Here is a 22,176-nt window from a genome sequence, read left to right on the forward strand (position 1 = left end):
ACGCTGATGTGTTGAAGCGTGTCTCATGGTGAATCTCTGCGAGGTTCATACATTAGCACCCAAGCTTGTTTTTGATAGCTGGGCTGAATGACTCTGTTGATAAATAAATCTATTGCTTTTGATTTAACTATACGCCTCTGAGAGCTTCTGTTTCATTCTTAAACCTGCTCTAAGTGTGAAAGACAACAACATCACATTTTTTCACAACACCGTGACTCATATTTGATTGTAGTTGAACTGCTAAATCAAAGATTCTTGACTCATAAACTCAGGGTGAAGTCATGATTATGCAAATTCACAGACGACAAATTTCCGTATCCAAACGAGCGACACCCTTAGAAAACATTTTTCTTTGTGCACCTTCCTTGTAGTCATAAATACAAAACGAATCAACTTTCAGTTTCCCGCTTCGCTCCGTCGTCTCACTCAGACTGAACAGTCACCATTTGGGGTGTTTGTAATTGAAAGCTGAGAGCAGTCTGTCTCTCCACGACCTCCATCAGAGCTCGGTGCTCGGCTCCCCGGACCCCCCCACATGTGAAGTCGTGTTCATGGGGAACGTAGCAGCTGGCCCTTCGCCTCCCATCATCGCCCTCCCTCCCTCCCGCAGCGCTGACAGTCGGCGGCGAGGTTGTTTATGGGTTCCACGCCGGCTGATGCTTGTAGGACATTAGTCTTTTAGTGCGAGGTTTATGAGCGCCGTCACTCACCATCCGTTAACGGTCCTTTAATCGTCACCCTCCCCTCCCCCGGAGATCGATAAGACTGCCAAGTCGCCGCTACGCTGATCGAGCAATTGTGCATCATCGACTGAGTGATTACAGCTATTTGCTTGCTTATTGCTTGGCATTGTTTGGACGACATATCAGCTTTAGAGAGAAGAGAGGGGGGGGGGGGGGGGGAGAGAAAGATGGAGAAAAGAGAAGGGGGAAAATGAGAGGGAAGGGAAGGAAGAGAGAATGATGACAGGACAATTTCACGCCCTCATGGTTATTGGTTCTCAGGGGCAGGCTATTCAAAGTTTGGCAGAAAATCCAGAGCGGAGGCCACGACGATCACTTCTGTCTGTACACGTTTGTTGTGTTTGAACTCTTTGTCTGAAAATATTTGTTTGCGGTTCGTCATAAAAGTTTGTCTTGGTTGCTCGCTTCAAAAGAGTTTCACATTTAATCCGTGAATGAGCAGAAGTCAATGATCCGTGTTACAAAGTTAGGGTGTGACCCTTTGGAAAGATGTATCCTCGATCATAACGGCTGAACCGATTGACTCGTTGGACCGTGTTAAAGATCAACGAGACGCTGCAGCAGACTGTTAACTTTCAATAAACCAAAACTACCAGTGCTTCTAAAAACAGCTTCTGTTTTTAGGACTTAATGTACCGTTTACGGTTACTAGAGAAGTACAATCGAGTCTTGCCTCGGTGTCCCAGGGTCCGGACCTCGTTGCAGAGTACATTGACAGGATTTATTCAGGTTTCCTGGGGAAGTAAAGCAATTCATGCTTCACCATCCTCCCAAAATATGAAGCGTGGGCTACATGAAGCTGACAACATATGAAAGGAAAAGGGCTCGTCTCGATGTTAACGAGCGTGAAGAACAATTGGTGTATCCGTGAATACATTTCAAAATGTAATGTGTTCTTGCTCGGCCCATTCTTCACTCTTACACAAAGGTTCATGAACATCAGGCTGGTAGTTTTGCGTAGTTTTAGAGTTAAGACGGATCAAAGCAACTGATCAGCATACATTTACTAAATAACTTGAAGATAGAAATGTTTTAAACTCCCATGTTTCTTCTAATTTTTTTAATTTAACGGTTATTTCTTATTCGCTTTGACTCAATTCTTGGATGAGAGTTATTGCTTTCAAAACAATCAATTAAAATCTCTGAACAATTCATTTTTGTTCACAACATATGTTAATTTCTCATTCATTCAAGCAAATTGCACAAAATAGTACAGCTAACAACAACAAAACAACTTTTCATTTTGGCCAATCTACTGACACAATAACCCGGTTATGTAGCATGAATTAAATGTTGTGGTTGAGTTTCTGCCTTTTGGAGACTTCAGAGTTGTGATGTCCCATGAAACAGTTGTGTTGTTGAGACTGTTTGAGCCACAGCGATTGAGAAGAGATGAAACTAGCTCCCATGATGCTCTCTGGCGTCAAGATACTTCAAATAAATGACGTGTAAAACAAATCTCGTGAAACTCACTGAGCCTCCATTCAGTCCACCTCCAAACCGATGACTCACTTCTAACCGCATGCGACTTCATCAGGATACAACAGGAACTGCATCCAGGTGAGCTGATGACCCAATCACATGACTTCCTGTCAGGTGACCTTAAACGGGTCTTCCTGTAAATCCTGATCTGGTGAATCCTCAAGAACAGATAAAACCAGCTCCATTCAAGGAAGACGTAAAGTGCGAGCTTCTCATTGGGACCATCTGGATGATCGGAGCGGAAACAACCTCTTTACTGCTTCTGTTGCAGAGCTTTCTTCATCCTGGACTCATTCATTCCTGTCTGTTCACACAAATGATGTCTCAGTACAAGCGTGTGAGAAGTTCATCCTGTTGAAGTGTGAAACACAATAACTCCACTGATCACGCTTCATGACACTGGAGGAAACGATGCGTCAGGCAGCTCATTTCACAGGATGAATGAGCGTGTTTACTGCTTCCTTGCCATCAGTTACTGGGTTTCATGTGCATTTAAAAACGAAACTGGGTGGAAACAACGGGGTGAAAATAAAACTGCTTAAATATTGCAATATTGTCTCTACCCTTGGCTGAGGTGTACAAAGTTAGTGTATAGGTGGGTAGGTAGCTGGACAGGCAGTTAGGTAGGTTGGTTGGCTGTCTGGTGGGTTGGTAAGCTGGTACATAAGTTGGTTGTTTGGTTGGTAGGCAGATAGGTAAGTCTGTATGTAGATAAGTAGGTAAGTAAGTTGGTTGGTTGGCAGATTGGCAAGTAGCTAGGTAAGTTGATTTGTTGGTATGTTGGTTGGTAGGTAGGTTGGTTGGCAGGAAGATAGGTAGGTCCTTAAAAAGTGTACTGTGTTTTAACATGCATGCCATTAAGTAATTAATAGTGAAGAGCAGTATGAAAGAACATTGGCCGAAGCCCCTTGAAACCAAAATGCCGTCCCTGACATCTAAAACTGATCGGTATTGAAAGTGAAAACGTGTTATCCTGTCGGTAAGCGAGCGCCTACTCTTTCTTTTGTCACTCAGAAATAATTCGGTGTCAGCGTCTAGTTCCACTCAATCCTGCAGCGATAAAACAACACGTGAGAGCTTCAGGGTCATTCCTTCACACCCTGATGATCAAAGCTGAAATATTAGCAGACCCGTTTTAGAAACTGTAACACTGATGTTATCGTCTGTGACCGTGGATGTGAGCGCTGACATTTCCGTGATTTTACGGAGGAATGAACACAACCTTAAACTTGACTCACAAGTAACAAGTGTGGAGCTTGAAGTGGATGCTGCTCTTTATTGTGGTTAGCACTTCATCAGAGAGAAGACCCGAGAGTCATCTCAGATACATGTTTAAAGGGACAGAGATGATTTCAGGAAAGTCATTAAGACATCTTACAATAGAGCAGTTTCTTACAACTCAGACATTGAAAATCACAAAAGAATCACAAACACCAGCTCCCTTCCATTGACTGAATCATTCACATCGAGCAAGCCAGCCAAAGAGCCACAGATCACTGCTCAAAGACGTGTTAATGTGAAAACAGCCCTAAAAAACAAGGGGTTTGTTGGTGTTGTTTCATGAATTGGTGAGACGATGAAATACGATGCAGAGTTGAGTCAGAGTAACAGAGAAACGGTACAGATACCTGAACACACTGCAGAAAGGTTTATAGTAGTTATCACGGCCAGTCGCGATGAAAACGTGTTCGAATTGTACGTTTCTGCAAACCACGGATTCGTGGAATGTCAGTTTTTCAATTCAGTCAGAGTCGCTGACAATTCAGTTCAATAAGTTATTTAAAGTTACGTGGTATAATAAGGACTGTAACAAGCAAATGGATGGGTCAAACAAATACAGGACTTTCACTCAGGAGACAGCTGTTAGTGTCTTGTGTCAGAACCAAAAGCAAACGCTGACTCTACGCTTGTTATGTAACACTTGTTACGTAATGTTGCGAAAGAAAGGCAAGTAAGGGCAGTTGTTATTCATTTACGATGTGACGTTGCGTTGCAACTTGACGTTGTGACTTTACGTTGTTATGTTATGTTACGCTGTTGCAGTTGTAACGCTACGTTGTCGCGCTACGTCGTCGCGCTACGTCGTCGCGCTACGCTGCCTTTTATGCAAATTTCAATTTACACATAAAAAAATCCATGAAAAAAAAATAAATGACATATTTTCATCATGTTCTTAACATCGTTTGACCGGTGGCGGCCGTGGATTTTATAACTGTTCCTGCTGTGCTGTCCTACTGAGCTACGCTTCTTTGTTTCTAGGAATGTAACAATACACGTATTCATATTAAACCGTTTGGTACGAGGCTTCTGAAGCGAACAATATGTTTGAATAATACTAGTGCATTTGGAAAATACAGAAGCTTAAATTATGGGAAATATAATGTTTTCGGTGGACTGCGCTCATGTAACAGACAACGACCTTTTGAACCCGGAACAACAACAAAAAACAGCTGTTAGATAAAAAGAATCTACACCGAGCAAAACGCTAAAAATGTCATTACGTCTCTTACATCTTAGTGTTACGAAACACTAAGATCTGCTAGCTAGCTTTCTGTTTGACAAAAGTCACGCTGGCCCACTGACCAATCACGGCGCACGTTAATGCTGACGTACTTAGCAGACTACCTGGGTAACACTGGCCCGTCAAAGAATACGCCCAACATGTCAAACTAAAGATCTGATTGGTTGAAGACTATGACAATCAACAACATCGTCGCCGTTCACTTAAAGTGCAAAGTCTCTGTAGAGGACCTCGGGAAAAATAATTACAATACATGTAGTGTATTTGTGAAAAATTATTAAATTATAAAATAGCTATAACTTTGTGATTCTGTTTAGGCCAGCAGAGAAGGCTTAGCCTGGTCCTCGACGGTGAAACATATCCTCATGCGCTTATTTCACAAAGTGAAGTTACTTTAATGAACTCAGGATGTGCTGCACAAGCACACAAAGAAAAACTCAAAACCACATGTGCACGCAACACACACACACACACACCTGCACTTTGCCTTGTAGCATCTTCACAGTCGCACAAAATCAGCATCTTCAGTTACAACATCTTCTCAAATACACTCATCTTACTGAGTGTGTGTGTGTGTGTGTGTGTGTGTGTGTGTGTGTGTGTGTGTGTGGTACTCACGTCTGTCTCGGTGAGAGTCGCTCCTGAAATGGGTCATGACAAGAGGAGAAGAAGAAGAGGAGAGAGATAAACCCTGACGACTGAGAGTCTCTAAAGGATGCTCCCCTCACTGAGAGAGAGAGAGAGAGAGAGAGAAAGAGAGAGAGAGAGAGAGAGAGAGAGAGAGAGAGAGAGAGAGAGGTGACCGCTGAGTGAGGATGTGGGTCGTACCATCTAACACTCCACAGAGAGGGGTGTTGGAGGAGGACGACCGGTTCATTTTTCTGGTGAGGAGGGGGGAGGTAAGGGGGAGTGAGTCTGAGAGGAGAGGTGGTGTAAAGCAGGTAGAAGTGTCGTCAAATAGAGTTGATGGTGTTTCTCTATTAGTCCTGTACATCCAGGTCTCATAACAGTCAGCTGTTTGTCCTGTGGAGAAGCTGCCTCCCCTAGTGGATGAAAATATAGTTATTTTCAAGTGGAAATAAAATTGCCTGATTTTATTTTTCTGCTACAGCAAAAAACATCATGCTGTGTAAATCACATATCCTCCTGTGAATATTATTTGATTGGGCTTTTTTGTGAAAGGTAAGAACAGGAGGAGTGGATCTGGGCTCCGTTCCACATGCGTGTCTAACTGAGTTAGCCGGATACTTTTCAGGATAAGATGACGTAGATCAGGCTTTTCGGTTCCACGAAGCAAGTTCGGCAATAAATCACCATGGCAACACATCCAAAAGCTTGAACCTGCTCCAGCGTAGGCTCACTGAAGGTAGCTGGATAAGCTGCCACTCCCCCGGAAAACATGGCCGCTCCCGTCACATACATAGTCTGATGCGCTTGCGCATATACTGGGGGTTATACGGGAGTTGATGAAATGCTAAAGTGAGACACACGTGATCCTTAAAAGCAGCGGAGCAAACTAAGAAGCCTCTGTTGCATTAATGTGCAGCTCCCTTCCTCAGAGATCCACTGATGAAGGAGGATATTAGTTAGATGAGCGTTTTATAGGGAGAGACTTCTTCCACATCGCCAAGATCCGTCATCACATCACGATGACTTCCTGTACGAGCGCTGTCCATTCTGCCCACAAGGAATCATTTCTTTCCAGAGCTTCTGGAGCAGACATTGAACACCACACTGCCTGTCCCACAGACTGGATGCAGCCTTGAGCTGTTGTGCGAGTGCTGCGTTGTTGTAGTGTCTGCGATGCGGAGAACATGGGGAAAGCCGCTGCATGCCGCGCTGTTGGTCAAGTTGATTTGGCGCTTAATAAACTTATGGATGTGTTCATTACATTATGGCACATATTGTGCTGACTCAGCATTCTGAGTCATGTGTGTGTACTTGCTCTCATGTCCTCTTGATGGCTGGTTGCATATGTAACAGACTTGGAATGGCATTGAAGGAGACGACTCAGAGGGTAGTTTTCCAGCATTTATTCGCTGCAGAAGACAACATAAAGCACATTAGTCTCTTCCTGGTCTCACTCTCTCTGTATACATCTGCTCCTAAACATGCAAGACAACAGAATTCACACAAAGGAATGCCAAAGTATCTGCGTCGTTACGTTATGACAGGGCAGCCTGACGTAAAAGTAAATGGCGCCAAATAGGCGAAGTGAAACAGCCAGTAAACTTATATTTCCCACAGTCAAAACGGCGCGTAACAGCTTCATAAGGTCGTCGCCTTAGCAGTTACTAAAGTACGTAACGTAAACAGTTACATTCCCGAAGAAAACAACAAAACAGTGCAACGATATTATTCCACACAATTTACCCTCATCAGTACGAAACACCACTGTGAGGGGAAGTCGGGACTACGGGGGCTTCGGAGGTACAAAAGAGGCGAGACGCCGCTTCCGCAGGAAGCATTAACAAAATAAAACGCTAAATAAAAATAGCTCATAAAGATAGAATCCACACATACTCAACAGAATAATAAAGTACAACTCTGTTACACATACATGAGGTTAAAGCACTCATAATGATATGACTGTTATTAGTACAGCAGCACATCATTACTGTAGAACATGATGAAGGTGGATCATGATGAGAACACAGAGAATCACACACTATTGATCTTCACTGCTTAAGTTGATTGAATGTCTGATTATGAATAACACACACACTGATCCGCCCATTAACAGATTCTCACACACACACATATTCACACTAGTTCTATATGGTAATCTACACATACATGTATATACACATATATAGTAGGCTACATGATACATGAGGGCATACAGTACATATGTCCTCATATTAATGAGTATCATTAGATCCTCGTTGGGCTTGTTTTTATCTACTTATTCTGAAAGAGTTGAGATCATTATTGTCGCTATAGATCTCATTGGATGATGCATCATGAAGTCTACTGCCAGCAGCACATAAAGACATGTCATGTGATTGGTTGGGCTGATGAGGCATTAAAATTAGCTGATACATTTTCCCAACTCTTACGCATTTAACTTGTCTGTGATATTTTGCCGTGCTTCCTGTCTGGTCCTCTCAGCGGTGCCGCTGTTATATTTTGCTGTGATTACGGTCTTGAAATCCTCATATACGTTCATGATCATCTCCTGCTCGTCAGCGGAGAACAAAGAGGCTCTTTCTGTGACTTTATTTCACATTGTACTGTTAGAACATCATGGTTTCATTGTGCTGTTAGAACATCATGGTTTCATTGTACTGTTAGAACATCATGGTTTCATTGTACTGTTAGAACATCATGGTTTCATTGTACTGTTAGAACATCATGGTTTCATTGTACTGTTAGAACATCATGGTTTCATTGTACTGTTAGAACATCATGGTTTCATTGTACTGTTAGAACATCATGGTTTCATTGTACTGTTAGAACATCATGGTTTCATTGTACTGTTAGAACATCATGGTTTCATTGTACTGTTAGAACATCATGGTTTCATTGTACTGTTAGAACATCATGGTTTCATTGTACTGTTAGAACATCATGGTTTCATTGTACTGTTAGAACATCATGGTTTCATTGTGCTGTTAGAACATCATGGTTTCATTGTGCTGTTAGAACATCATGGTTTCATTGTACTGTTAGAACATCATGGTTTCATTGTGCTGTTAGAACATCATGGTTTCATTGTACTGTTAGAACATCATGGTTTCATTGTACTGTTAGAACATCATGGTTTCATTGTACTGTTAGAACATCATGGTTTCATTGTGCTGTTAGAACATCATGGTTTCATTGTGCTGTTAGAACATCATGGTTTCATTGTACTGTTAGAACATCATGGTTTCATTGTGCTGTTAGAACATCATGGTTTCATTGTGCTGTTAGAACATCATGGTTTCATTGTACTGTTAGAACATCATGGTTTCATTGTACTGTTAGAACATCATGGTTTCATTGTACTGTTAGAACATCATGGTTTCATTGTACTGTTAGAACATCATGGTTTCATTGTACTGTTAGAACATCATGGTTTCATTGTACTGTTAGAACATCATGGTTTCATTGTACTGTTAGAACATCATGGTTTCATTGTACTGTTAGAACATCATGGTTTCATTGTACTGTTAGAACATCATGGTTTCATTGTACTGTTAGAACATCATGGTTTCATTGTACTGTTAGAACATCATAGTTTCATTGTACTGTTAGAACATCATGGTTTCATTGTGCTGTTAGAACATCATGGTTTCATTGTACTGTTAGAACATCATGGTTTCATTGTACTGTTAGAACATCATGGTTTCATTGTGCTGTTAGAACATCATGGTTTCATTGTGCTGTTAGAACATCATGGTTTCATTGTACTGTTAGAACATCATGGTTTCATTGTGCTGTTAGAACATCATGGTTTCATTGTGCTGTTAGAACATCATGGTTTCATTGTACTGTTAGAACATCATGGTTTCATTGTACTGTTAGAACATCATGGTTTCATTGTACTGTTAGAACATCATGGTTTCATTGTGCTGTTAGAACATCATGGTTTCATTGTGCTGTTAGAACATCATGGTTTCATTGTACTGTTAGAACATCATGGTTTCATTGTACTGTTAGAACATCATGGTTTCGGTGATCGACGCTTCCCCCTTTTGAAGTGGGACGAGCACGCGCAATCATCCCGATCGTCTGGTTGGAATTAACGAGACAGTTTGAGAGGATCAGCCTCGCAGGAACCGAGATCGCCTGACATCAATCATCTCGTGAATGTCGGCTGCTAACAGGACATTTGATCGACTTTGCTGAACCACTTCCGTGGCACGGGGCCCTGGTCTGTGCGGAATTTGCCTTCATGTTGTTGTTCACTGTAGTGTATGTTTTGAACAGGCGATGTGTGTTAAACTTGCATTCTCTCTAGTGTCCACCAGGGGGCGACTCCTCTGGTTGTATAGAAGTCTATAGAAAATGACTCTACTTCTCTCTTGATTTATTCCCTCAGTAAACATTGTAAACATGAGTTTATGTCTCAATCTCTAGTTTCAAGTCTTCTTCAATGCAGCATGATGTTCATTTAGTACATTATGCTCCATTTATTTTAGAGTCACACAGACCATAAAGCAGGGGATGCTTTAGGGCGGGGCTACACGTGATTGACAGGTCTCTACCAGACACGTATACGGCGTCTCTACGTCGCTCCTCCTCAGTCCAGATATGGTCACTTCCTGTTCACTGGTTGCAAAAAAACAAGATGGTGACGGCCAAAAGAAGAACTCGAGGCTTCAAAACATCAGTACAAACCAATGAGTGACATCACGACTACTACGTCTACTTCATATTTACAGTCTATGGTTTTTAATATGTCCGTTCTTCACAACCTGATTGGTTGATGCCTTCAATCGACCTCATTGTGAAAAAATTATGAGACTTTTATGTCACGTGATATTCCTGTTCTGTGTGAAACAACAGTTCCAAAAAAATGCATTGATGTCTGAATTAATTGCACGAAGAAAAAAGAAAACCAACGCCCCTTAAAGGCCTTTAAAGGGTCTATTCACACAAATCTGTCACAAAGCCGTCTTATTTCTTGGTTTAGTAGAAAATAGTCTGATTGAAAAGAGTTGACATCATCACAGTTGGTCTCTAGATTAGTTTCATTTTCATATATGATGCTTTTTAAATTACTTTGTGGAGTATTGTGTAGTATTGGTGTGGAGGCAGAAATCTCTAAACCTGGACGAATAAAACCAAAACTATCTGCATGAACTGACGTTTAAATATCCGATCTTTAAGTTTCAGCGTGTGAAGTCGAGATCGTTTCAGTTAAAACTCTTCACAGAAAAAATAAATATGTTCACCTCTGGAATATCGGAAGCTTTGATTGGTTGATAAAAGTTTAATCAGCGTTTATAAATTGACCCGATCAACCGTCCGTCATCCAACTCGGCTTTAATTACAAAACCCATTATGTGATTTCATTTTAATTGAAGCTGTCCCATCTAATTAAGATGTGAAGATGAGGAGAGCCGCTGCGTCTCCCGGGCGTCTCTGTTTATCTCACAGTTTAACCTCCGTCAGCAAACTCCCAGCATGCATTTCAACGAGGGTTTATCCATCAGACCACAGGGTCGGTGCAACACACACACACATACGCACACAAACACACACAGAAACACACACACACACACACACAGAAACACCCGCACACACACACACACAGAAACACACACACACACACACACACACACAGAAACACACCCGCACACACACACACACACAGAAACACACACACACACACACACACACACAGAAACACACACACACACACACACACACACAGAAACACACACACACACACACACAGAAACACACACACACACACACACACACAGAAACACACACACAATCTCTTTCCGTAACCACAAATATATAAATAAACAAATATTACTTTACTTTGAAATCAATCAGCAAATAAATACTACACTCTATTAAAGTATACGTTGCACAGTATACTATTTTGACAGCAAGTACACAAATGATATAAACTCAAATGTTTTGCGTAAACAGGAAATGATACAAGAAAGAACAAAACGTAAATTTACAGATTAAATATTATTCTAATGTGTTTTTGAGTTGTATCAACTCATTATTTGACTGAAGCTGAAGAAGCTTTTAAATTAAAATTTCTTTAATTTAGCGACTTTAATTTAAAACCTGTTCTGGTCTGTTTTAGAAAAGGGCCAGCTGAGTCTGATTGGCTGAAACAATCACGCAAATACACTCAAACATAACCTCCTTTAAGACTGAACATCTTCTTATAATGTTACTGTTGTAATGTTTTGACTTTGTATTTCTAGACAACTACAAAGAAATCTAAATATATTGGAACTGAAATTATCAATGAATCGATTATTATCAATCAGCATTATTTTACTGTTGGAAAAAGGAACAAAATCAACAAAAATATATTAATCCAGTAGTAGTACATTATTAAAATACGGTGCTTAAGTAGATATTTTCAGCAGTATTTCCATTTAATGGTACTTTGTACTTCTACTCTTCTGCATCTGAAGTTTTTACTGCTCTGTATTTCAGTTCCTAAACAAAACCAATGATGATCAAATAAGATGCGTTCCTACAAACTAACATTCTGCTCTAACATTAATCATCAACATTAATAATAAAACATTCAATTTAATACATGATAATATAACAGAGATTGAGTACTTTTACTTTTCATTCTTTGAATACATTTAGCTAAATCTACTTACATACTTTTATTTAAGATTGTGTCTGAATACACAATCTTAGTTAAACAGAGTATTTTTACATTGTTGTATTAGTACTTTTATATTTAAGTAAAGGATTCAAATATATATTTAATTAGAAGACTAAAAGCTTTTTGTTTGATTACAGTTTCATATTTTTACAGAAGCAACAACAAAACAAACAGAAACAGAGTTTATCTGAAAAGACAAACTTCGGTGAATGAGCTCTTTCATCCTTCATGTGTTTCTTCACAGATCAAAGCTTCATATTCTAATTCGTGACTCCACCAACATAAATCATAGTTCACCCAAAGTACAGCTCAGCCACATGAGAGGAGACGTCGCTGCCTCTTTGGATTCAAAGGGAAAGACTGCATCGCCACCTGGTGGACGCCGCGCTCACTGCACCAACACGACTGCATCTTATAGTTACTTATAATTCAAAGAAAGCTTCTATTGTATTTAAACTGCTGTGAAGGAAAATGTAACAGGAACACAGGTTCTATATGCTAGAGCAAATATTTATCATTTAATTTCTCCGTCCCTCCCTCCCTCCCTCCCTCCCTCCCTCGTGGAGGATAATAATCCAGGCGGGTGTATCAGTGGATGGCCTCCCTGTCATTGGTTTTCCGGCTGTAATTGGAGCAGAAGTCACATTCCTGAGTGGTCACTTTGAAAAGCAGCTGATGATGATTAAAAAGAAAGAAGACTCCACCGCCGACTCACTTCTCCTTCTAATTTAAGAGTCTATTTCTGGAGATGCTGATGAAGTGAAAGTGTGGTTCCAGATGTGGGAGTCGCTCTCTTCTTCTTCTTCCTCCTCCTCCTCCTTCTCCTTCTCCTTCTCCTCCTCCTCCTCCTCCTCCTTCTCCTCCTCCTTCTTCTTCTCCTTCTAAATATCTGGCGGGGGGGCATTTTTGCCATGTGCCCTCGAAAAGCACCCAAAGCCGAGGAGATGATTTAGTTGTTGAGACGCAGCCGAGGAGTCAGAAGCACGAGAGGTTCATCAGGATGAAGATCGTTCTGCTGATGATGTGTCTTCATCGCATGTCTTCTTCTTCTTCTTCTTCTTCTTCTTCTTCTTCTTCTGCTGCTGCTGCTGCTGCTCAGGTGAGTTCAGGTGACTCTGGTTCTCTGTGTTCCTGTGCAGGCAGGTCATTTATTGTCCTAACATCAATGTTTACTCTCTTTACTTCACATGCAGTCGGTTGACGCAAAGATAATAGCAGCAGTTTAAAAGGATGAGACAAAATATTAATATTGTCAAACTTATGTCACAGAAATAGTTTTATTTTATTCCTCAAAGTTGAGCTGTTTTTTGGTGAAATGTTGAAATCTGAGTATTAAAACTGCTCACCAGAAAAGCAATGGAACTTATGTCATAATATTTCTATTTGATACACAGTATCTTTAAACCGTTTAAACCAGGGGTGTCAAACATACGGCCCGCGGGCCGGACCCGGCCCGCCACGTCATTTTATGTGGCCCGCGATTCCGCCAGCAAAAAAAAAATAATAATTTTTTTTTTTTTTTTTTTTTTTTACAAAAATTTAAAGTTAGATGTGAAAATAAAAATATCCCCATGGTCGAAATTATGAGATAGAAAGTCGAAGTGATGAGATGGCATGTTGTCTGTGTGCCGACATTAAAACTATCACAACAGGTGGACAGGAGATGCAACAGCCCATAAAGAGGATTTCCAACAAGTTTCTCAACATGCATACTTCTCTGTACTGAAACGTCATCAGTCTCAGCCCAAGTACTGTTCCAATTCAAAGTTCACATCGAGCCAAGCACGGCCCTAATGCCCGGATGTGGCTCGCTCTGCCCATTTTACCCGGGATGCATCGGAGGTGACTTGTCTGTACTTGGGACAGCCAAATATCCCAGAATGCATTTTGCACCAGCAACAGGAAACAATGGCGGAGGAGAAATCACACAACTGGAAGTACGTGTTGTGGAAGTCACAGATATCCCGGGAAACTAAACTAACTATGTTAGGAGTACCGTAGTTACATTTACACCGTCTTACATTTACAACCGGCCCTTTGAGGGCGACCGTGATGCTGATGTGGCCCCAGAGTGAAAATGAGTTTGACAGATTAATTCACCGTTTAAACTTTAAACGGTGAATTAATCTGTGAACCAAGTTGATTATTAACCTGGTTATTAGTAGTTCATTTTTTTAAGTCTCTTCTAAAAACTTACTGTTGTTGTTAAACTTCTCCTGATTTTATCTGAAAAGTTTATTTTATTGTTTTTTATTTTATTTTTGAATTATTATAATTTTTTCTCTGCAGCACTTGATATGAATAAAGTATATTATAATAATTATTATAATTATTTTAATAATAACAATACCTGTTATTATACCCTGCCTTGGATAAGCGGAAAGAAAAGGGATGGAGGAATAATAATGATTGTATTATTATTTAAAATCAGTTTTAGTTTATTTATTTTCTAGGTTTCACATTAATGTGTCTTTGAATAATCACAGCAGGCGCTGCACGATAAAGAATTTAGTTTATTGCTGAATTTCTCGTGCGGTTTCTTTTCCAACGAGCTGAACTCAGGTTCACCCTCCTCTGAACCAGCAGGTCGCTGCTGGAACACACCTCAGAGAAACGCCTCCAAACTCACAGACCTGGTCACCTGGTCACCTGATCACCTGATCTGTGTGGCGTGTTATCGTGTTTCAGCCCTCAGCTGGAGGTCAGCGGCGAACCCGGGTCCCATTTTCACTCAGGTGTTACTGCAGCTGCTCTGAAAGCCTCACCTCTATGTACAGACCTCACACCTCAGAGGTTTCTTTATGGTTTAACAAGAACATTTGTAGCTTTGGAGGAAGCCGTCTGGCATTTTCAAAACATGTTTGTGTATCTTCGTCCCTAAAGTCAGTTGAGAAATCACTTTTTTTCTCCGGTACAAAGATACTGAAGCTCCAGGATGTGTTTAGCCTAGCTTAGCACAATGACTGGAAGCAGGGGGAAACTGCTAGCGTAGCTCCGTCAAAAAGAGAAAACCACCTTTTTGATGAACGGACGTTTGTCGAGGCTGACTGGGGTCAACAACTCCAAAAATAGATTTATATTCTGAGAGCTATTATAAATATTTATTATTTATTCATTTAACTTCATTTCCTCAACAAACGTCCAATAAAAACAAGGAAGTAGCCAAAAATCCAGTCGATCCGAAAACCACCTGTTGGGGAAACTCAACAGGTGAAACATTCCAGCAGCATTGGAGACTGTCCTCTAACGTCTCCTTGTCTCCTGGTCTCCTTGTCTCCTCTCCTCGTCTCGTCTCCTCGTCCACAGGAGTGTCCGTCCACCCAGGACCTGCTGACCTCTCTGCGGCAGGTGGAGAAGATGTTGGCGGTCCACGAGGCGTCGTACCAGCAGGGCCTTCGCTCCCTCAGGAAGAAGATGAGCGCTCTGCACAACAGCACCATCATCTCCAAGAGCGGCGGTGAGGTCTCCTCTCTTCACCTCTCGGTGACCGATGAACTTTCAGGTTTAAAAGAAAGGTTTGAATGAAGAGGTCTCTATCTGCTCCACAGCTACCTGCTCCAAACCAGAACCCCCCGCTCACGGACGCAGGCTGGGCCGGGTGTTTGCTGCCGGACATGAGGTCCACTTCGTGTGCAAGCCCGGCTTCGAGCTGATTGGCCCGCGAACACGAGTGTGTTTGGAGTCTCTGAGGTGGAGCGGCCAGCAGCCGATGTGCAGACGTGAGCACTGATGCTGGACCATCGTACCGATACTGGATCGGTTCCAGCAGCTTTCTGAACTCTTGATTTGTTTTTTTTTACTTCTTAGGCTTCAACAGCACCGGAAACTCCCTGGCCTCCTTCTCTCCTGCTGCTCCTTCCTCCTCCCTCCCCGTCTCTCTAGCTCTCTCAGCCTCCTCCTCCTCTTCAGCATCTTCACCTTCTCCTTCCTCCTCTTCATCCCCCACGTCTTCCTCCCCTCTGTCCTCCGTCCGTCCGTCTCACTGCACTCACTTCCTGGGCTCCACCCGCTGCACCTGTGACGTAGGTTTCACCATATCAGGCCGCGACAACAACATCTGCACAGGTGATACATGTTACTCACCAATAACGACTACTACTACCACTACTACTACCACTACTACTACCACTACTACCACTACTACTAGTACCACTACTACCACGACTACCACTACTACTAGTACCACTACTACCACTACTACTTCTAGTACCACTACCACTACTACCAGTACCACTACTACTACTACCACTACTACTAGTACCACTACTACTACTACTAGTACCACTACTACTAGTTCCACTACTACCACTACTACTAGTACCACTACTACTAGTACCACTACTACTACTACTACTACTAGTACCACCACTACTACTACTACTACTAGTACCACTACTACTAGTTCCACTACTACCACTACTACTAGTACCACTACTACTAGTACCACTACTACCACTACTACTAGTACCACTACTACTACTACTACTAGTACCACTACTACTAGTACCACTACTACTACTACTACTAGTACCACTACTACTAGTTCCACTACTACCACTACTACTAGTACCACTACTACTACTACTACTAGTACCACTACTACTAGTACCACTACTACTACTACTACTAGTACCACTACTACTAGTTCCACTACTACCACTACTACTAGTACCACTACTACTACTACCACTACTACTAGTACCACTACTACCACTACTACTAGTACCACTACTACTAGTACCACTACTACTACTACCACTACTACCACTACTACTAGTACCACTACTACTAGTACCACTACTACTACTACCACTACTACTAGTACCACTACTAGTAGTACCACTACCACTACTATGTGGAAATCCAAGCATTTATTCCATGTTGTTGATATCAGATGTCAGTTTCCAGCTTTCACTAGTTCAACTCGTAAACACTTTAAGCCTCACTAGTAAACTAGAAAGAGACTCAAACTAGTTAACTAGTGAGCATTTTGTCTGTCACTAATTCAACTAGTGGAGGAAACTGACGTCTGATATCAAGGATTTGGAATAAATGCTCAAACGACTACCCATACTCGTACTTCCACTACTACTACTACTACTATCACTACTACTACGACTACTTCTACTTCTACTACTCCACCCACTACTTCTACTGAGCATCTCGTGTGTTTCAGATATCGACGAGTGTCGTCTGTTTCCTCTCGGTCAGCCCGGCCGGCTCTGCGTCCATCAGTGTGTCAACACTCCCGGCAGCTTCCACTGCTTCTGTCCGGCCGGCTACCAGCGCTCCAGAGAGGGGCGCAGCTGCACAGGTCAGAGGTCACGGGTCACCCCGATCGGCCATGGATGGGGGGGGGGGGGGGGTATTTACAGACGTGTGGTAACTGTCTGTCTCCGTCCTCAGACATCGACGAGTGTGAGACCCGGATGCAGAACTGCACAGCAGACCAGGCGTGTGTGAACACGTACGGAGCTTTCCAGTGTGTGACGGTGGCGTGTCCTCACATGAACAACGCCACGTACATCAAGACGTCACCAATGTAAGCACCACGTCCTCCACCTTTCAAGAGTTCCTGTGTTTCATCACTGCAGCGCTACGAAGCTCCACACCATCAGTAGGATGTCTTGAACGTTATGCTATCTCAGAATGATCACGTTTCTTCAGAGAGACCAATGAAAGAACTCCTCCAGGTGCAGAGGCGAGACAGGAAGTGCCCTTCCTCAAATAACAATATTTCCTTGGTGCTTCCCTCAGGCGCTGCGAGAGGAACCCGTGCATGCTGGGAGACAAGGTGTGCACTCGGGCGCCAAACTCCATCTCCTTCCACTTCCTGTCCGTGGTGTCCAACATGTCCGCCCCCCGCGTCCTCTTCCGGGTGTCGGCGGCTCGCGTTCTGGGCGACACGCTGCGCTTCGGCCTGGCGGGCGGTCGGGGGCGGGGCCACTTCAGCGTGCAGCGCTCGGGCCGGCAGACCGGCACCCTGCTGCTGGTGACGCCCATCAAGGGTCCCGCCACTCTGGAGGCCGAGGTGGAGATGAGCGAGCTGGAGCGCAGCAACCTGCTGGGCCGCTACCTCACCAAGGTCACCCTGTTCGTTTCTCCATACGAGTTTTAGGGCGGAGGATCGATGGGCGGGAGGGTCAGGGTTCACCAGGTTTAACCAACGTTTGGTGCAGACATTAAGAGCCTTACGAACTTTTACTGTCTAACTGAACTCACAGAGGTCAGTCGTCCCTTTTACAAGTCACGAATCATGTCAAAGTGAGTCTATTGTTGATGTTTTTTTATCATAGAGGGAATAAAAAATGGAGGAGCAACTTCCACGTTCATCAAGTGACTGGGTCAAAGGTCGTTGGCAAAGGAGCGGTTGTAAAACTGTGAATAAACTCTTCTAGGTGTAAAAAAAACCTTAAAATGAATTATCATCCTCATTCAAGTTTCAGAGCATCACATTTTCTAACAAGAAATAAGAAATAACCAGTGCCGTCTGATCTTTTTATCCCTTTTTCCCCTGTTTACTTTTTCATACAAAAGTAGTAGCCAGAAATGACATCCTGTGCAGTGTGAATCACCTGCAGTATATTGTCTATTGTATTATATTTTTAAACAAAATAAACAGCAAGGAAATATATTTCCAAGATATTTCATTACCTGCAGAGGAAACACAGCTACAACCCGAGAAACAAGTTAAAAAATGTTTTCAAAGATATTTTTATCTACGTGGTAAAATGAGCCTCTTAGGATTGTGTTCTAAAATGACCCTCCGGGTTTTCATCACAATGTATTTTTATTTTTATTTTTTTAATCGATGCTTAGTTCAGTGACTTGAATGTTTTGCGCAAAATGGGTTCAGATTGGCAGATAACAAAAGTAACATTTCTATTTGAGTTATTAACTAGTCGCTGCTCTCCATTGACTGTGTATTGCGTGTCACTTTCGTATGCAAGCAAACAACAGAAAAATGACCTGCTGTGAACCCAGAAGGATGTTTTTACATGACGAGAAGATGTGTCTCGTAACGGAATAAAAACAGACCGTCCTCCCCGAAAAAAGATGTCTGTGCAAAGAGCTCATTACTAATATGTGTATTGTTCAACAGCGACCTCTAGTGGTCGTAGGAATTATTACGGGAGCAAAGGATGAAGTCAGGTGACGTAGTTTAAAGAGGTCGGGTCAAACACGACGTTCACCCAGGAGACCACTGTTCTTGTCCTGTGAGACCAAAAGGCAACGTTGACGGTAACAGAAGTTCATTTATGTCACATAACTGAAATTATCCAACCACTGTTGAACTTCTTCTGTAAAACTATGAATTCTGTATAAAATGTAGCCACGAACAAAAGGTTTTCAGTCTATTCCTTTTATTATAGTTTTATAATTGTTTTATTATTCTCAGGGGTGAAATGTTACGAATAATATTACTGTACGTAACTGCAAATTCAAGGTACTTTAACTTTACTTTATATTCCATGCTCTGCTTCTTTCTACCTCTCCTCCATCTCAGAGGTACATATTGTACTTTATACTGTACTACATCTCAGAGGTACATAGTGTACTTTATACTGTACTACATCTCAGAGGTACATAGTGTACTTTATACTGTACTACATCTCAGAGGTACATAGTGTACTTTATACTGTACTACATCTCAGAGGTACATATTGTACTTTATACTGTACTACATCTCAGAGGTACATATTGTACTTTATACTGTACTACATCTCAGAGGTACATATTGTACTTTATACTGTACTACATCTCAGAGGTACATATTGTACTTTATACTGTACTACATCTCAGAGGTACATAGTGTACTTTATACTGTACTACATCTCAGAGGTACATATTGTACTTTATACTGTACTACATCTCAGAGGTACATATTGTACTTTATACTGTACTACATCTCAGAGGTACATATTGTACTTTATACTGTACTACATCTCAGAGGTACATATTGTACTTTATACTGTACTACATCTCAGAGGTACATAGTGTACTTTATACTGTACTACATCTCAGAGGTACATATTGTACTTTATACTGTACTACATCTCAGAGGTACATATTGTACTTTATACTGTACTACATCTCAGAGGTACATAGTGTACTTTATACTGTACTACATCTCAGAGGTACATATTATACTTTATACTGTACTACATCTCAGAGGTGCATATTGTACTTTTTACTACATTTGTCTGAACGCTTTGTTTAATTTTCAGATGACAGTTTTTCTGGCAGATATTCTCTCGCAGTACTTTGTCTTTGTTTTGATGATATTGCTGAAATGAACACATCATCGACATGTTTCCTCAGACATCGTGTCGTGTGCAGGTTTAACTTGTTCTGTTAGAAGCTGTAAATCATCAACGAAGGTATTTCTGGATGTTTTGAGGCCTTCGAGTACTAAACTGTACATTTATTCGATGTGTTTTTGGTCCGTCGGACTGAAGAATTTGACACCAATCTGTCAGCCGGCTTGAAGACTCCACGGACCAGACAGAACGCACACACACACACACGCACACGCGCACACGCACACACACACACACACACACACACACACACACACACACACACACACACACACACACACACACACACACACACACACACACACACACACACACACACGCAGACATACAGGCGTCATGTGTTCACGCCGTCCGTCTGCAGACACATTCTCACACACACGAGACGGAAAAACACACGAAATGTACAACTACAGGAAAAGACGGCACACAGACATGAAGTCGTACATCGGACTGTGACGTCAGCTCTGCTCACTTCAAATGTTCACGCGTGTGTGAGGATTTAAATATGACCAGATACATACATACAGGTCAGAAGTGATGAATATGCTGCTGCTTTGCTGTGTCCAGGCAGAGCAGCGCTGTCCATGTCTGACTGGTCTTTCATGCTTTAGCTCGTAGAAAGTCCTCGTTAGCAACAGATGTTCTTTCATTTAGTGCAGGAGAACAAAACATCACTGAAAAGGTCTACGTTCACGCCGCACGCCGAAGTGCTCAACTTCAGAGTTTCTGCTCTAATCAGATCATAATTGTTTCACATTATTATCTCACTTTACTTTTTTGTGTGGCTAACCGCTAACGGCTAACAGAACTACCGGCACACACACTGCTTCTCAAGAGGCAGTCGAGTAATTAATGAAGGAATTAATATATTTTGGTGATCTACTTGTTTAAGTGTTCGATAAAGCAAGATTGAGTTCCAGCGTCTGAAATGTGACATTTTGTTGCTCTTTTCTCATTTATATTATTGTAACTTGAATATATTTGTGTTGTTGACTGTTGCTCGGACAAAACAAGACACCTGACGACGTCACTGGGCTCAAGAACATTCATCATTATTCTTTCACATTTCATTGACTAAATATTCTTTTTATTAAAAACCTGATTATTGGACGCAGAAAGTCCTACAGTGAAGCATGTCAGGTTTCACATGTTACACAGTTATCATTATGAAATGAAGCATAGAGACTGGGGGTGTCACGGTACGCGTATTCATATTGAACCGTTCGGTACGAGGCTCACGGTTCGGTACGCATGACGAACCGAATACATTTGAATAAAAAAATAAATTTTTAAAATGAAAAAAAAATCTTTTTAAAAAACCTTTATTTAAGCAGGTAGTCCCATTGAGATTAAAAATCTCTTTTGCAAGATGTAAGTAACAACACTACATAACATTAAGGAGCAGTTTGTGTTTTTATGCTGATGTGTTGCTAAGAAGACACCCCAGAAGATGAGTCACTCAGGTATAGTTCATCATTGTTCAAAGTCAAAGAATAACTATCCACTGATGTTAAAACCCACAAACCAAGCCAGAAATCTAGGTGTAGTTATGGATTCAGACCTCAACCTGAACAGCCATATCAAGACAATTACAAAATCAGCCTCCTATCACCTGAAGAATATATCAAGGATTAGAGGACTTATGTCTCAACAGGATGTGTAAAACTTGTCCACGCATTTATCTTCAGCAGACTGGACTACTGTAACAGTGTGTTTACAGGTCTCTGTAAAAAGTCCGTCAGAAAGCTGCAGCTGATTCAGAACGCTGCAGCTCGAGTCCTCACTAAGACCAGGAGGGTGGATCAC

At 41.8% G+C, this 22,176-nt stretch overlaps 2 protein-coding genes across 3 annotated transcripts in view; one reads left to right on the forward strand and one right to left on the reverse strand.

The window, feature by feature from the left end:
* Positions 1 to 5,468, reverse strand: part of LOC306786308 (RNA-binding Raly-like protein) — a 59,206-nt gene extending 53,738 nt beyond the window's left edge. For both annotated transcript variants that reach the window (XM_079281045.1, XM_079281044.1), the window contains exon 1: positions 5,365 to 5,468. In XM_079281045.1, the coding sequence (XP_079137171.1) occupies positions 5,365 to 5,401 (37 nt within the window). In that variant the 5' untranslated portion in view covers positions 5,402 to 5,468. The remainder of the gene's footprint in view (positions 1 to 5,364) is intronic.
* A 93-nt stretch (positions 5,469 to 5,561) lies between these two features.
* On the forward strand, positions 5,562 to 18,167 carry LOC306782564 (fibulin-7; the record flags this gene model as incomplete). The annotated part of the gene is made up of 7 exons (XM_079275988.1): positions 5,562 to 5,645; positions 15,356 to 15,506; positions 15,598 to 15,768; positions 15,857 to 16,114; positions 17,226 to 17,363; positions 17,456 to 17,591; positions 17,807 to 18,167. The coding sequence occupies 7 exons, from the start codon at positions 5,562 to 5,564 to the stop codon at positions 18,165 to 18,167; spliced, it is 1,299 nt and encodes a 432-aa protein (XP_079132114.1).
* Between the last annotated feature and the right edge of the window lie 4,009 nt (positions 18,168 to 22,176).

Source organism: Melanostigma gelatinosum, assembly GCF_949748355.1.
Source record: "Melanostigma gelatinosum genome assembly, chromosome: 1".
NCBI lineage: Eukaryota > Metazoa > Chordata > Actinopteri > Perciformes > Zoarcidae > Melanostigma > Melanostigma gelatinosum.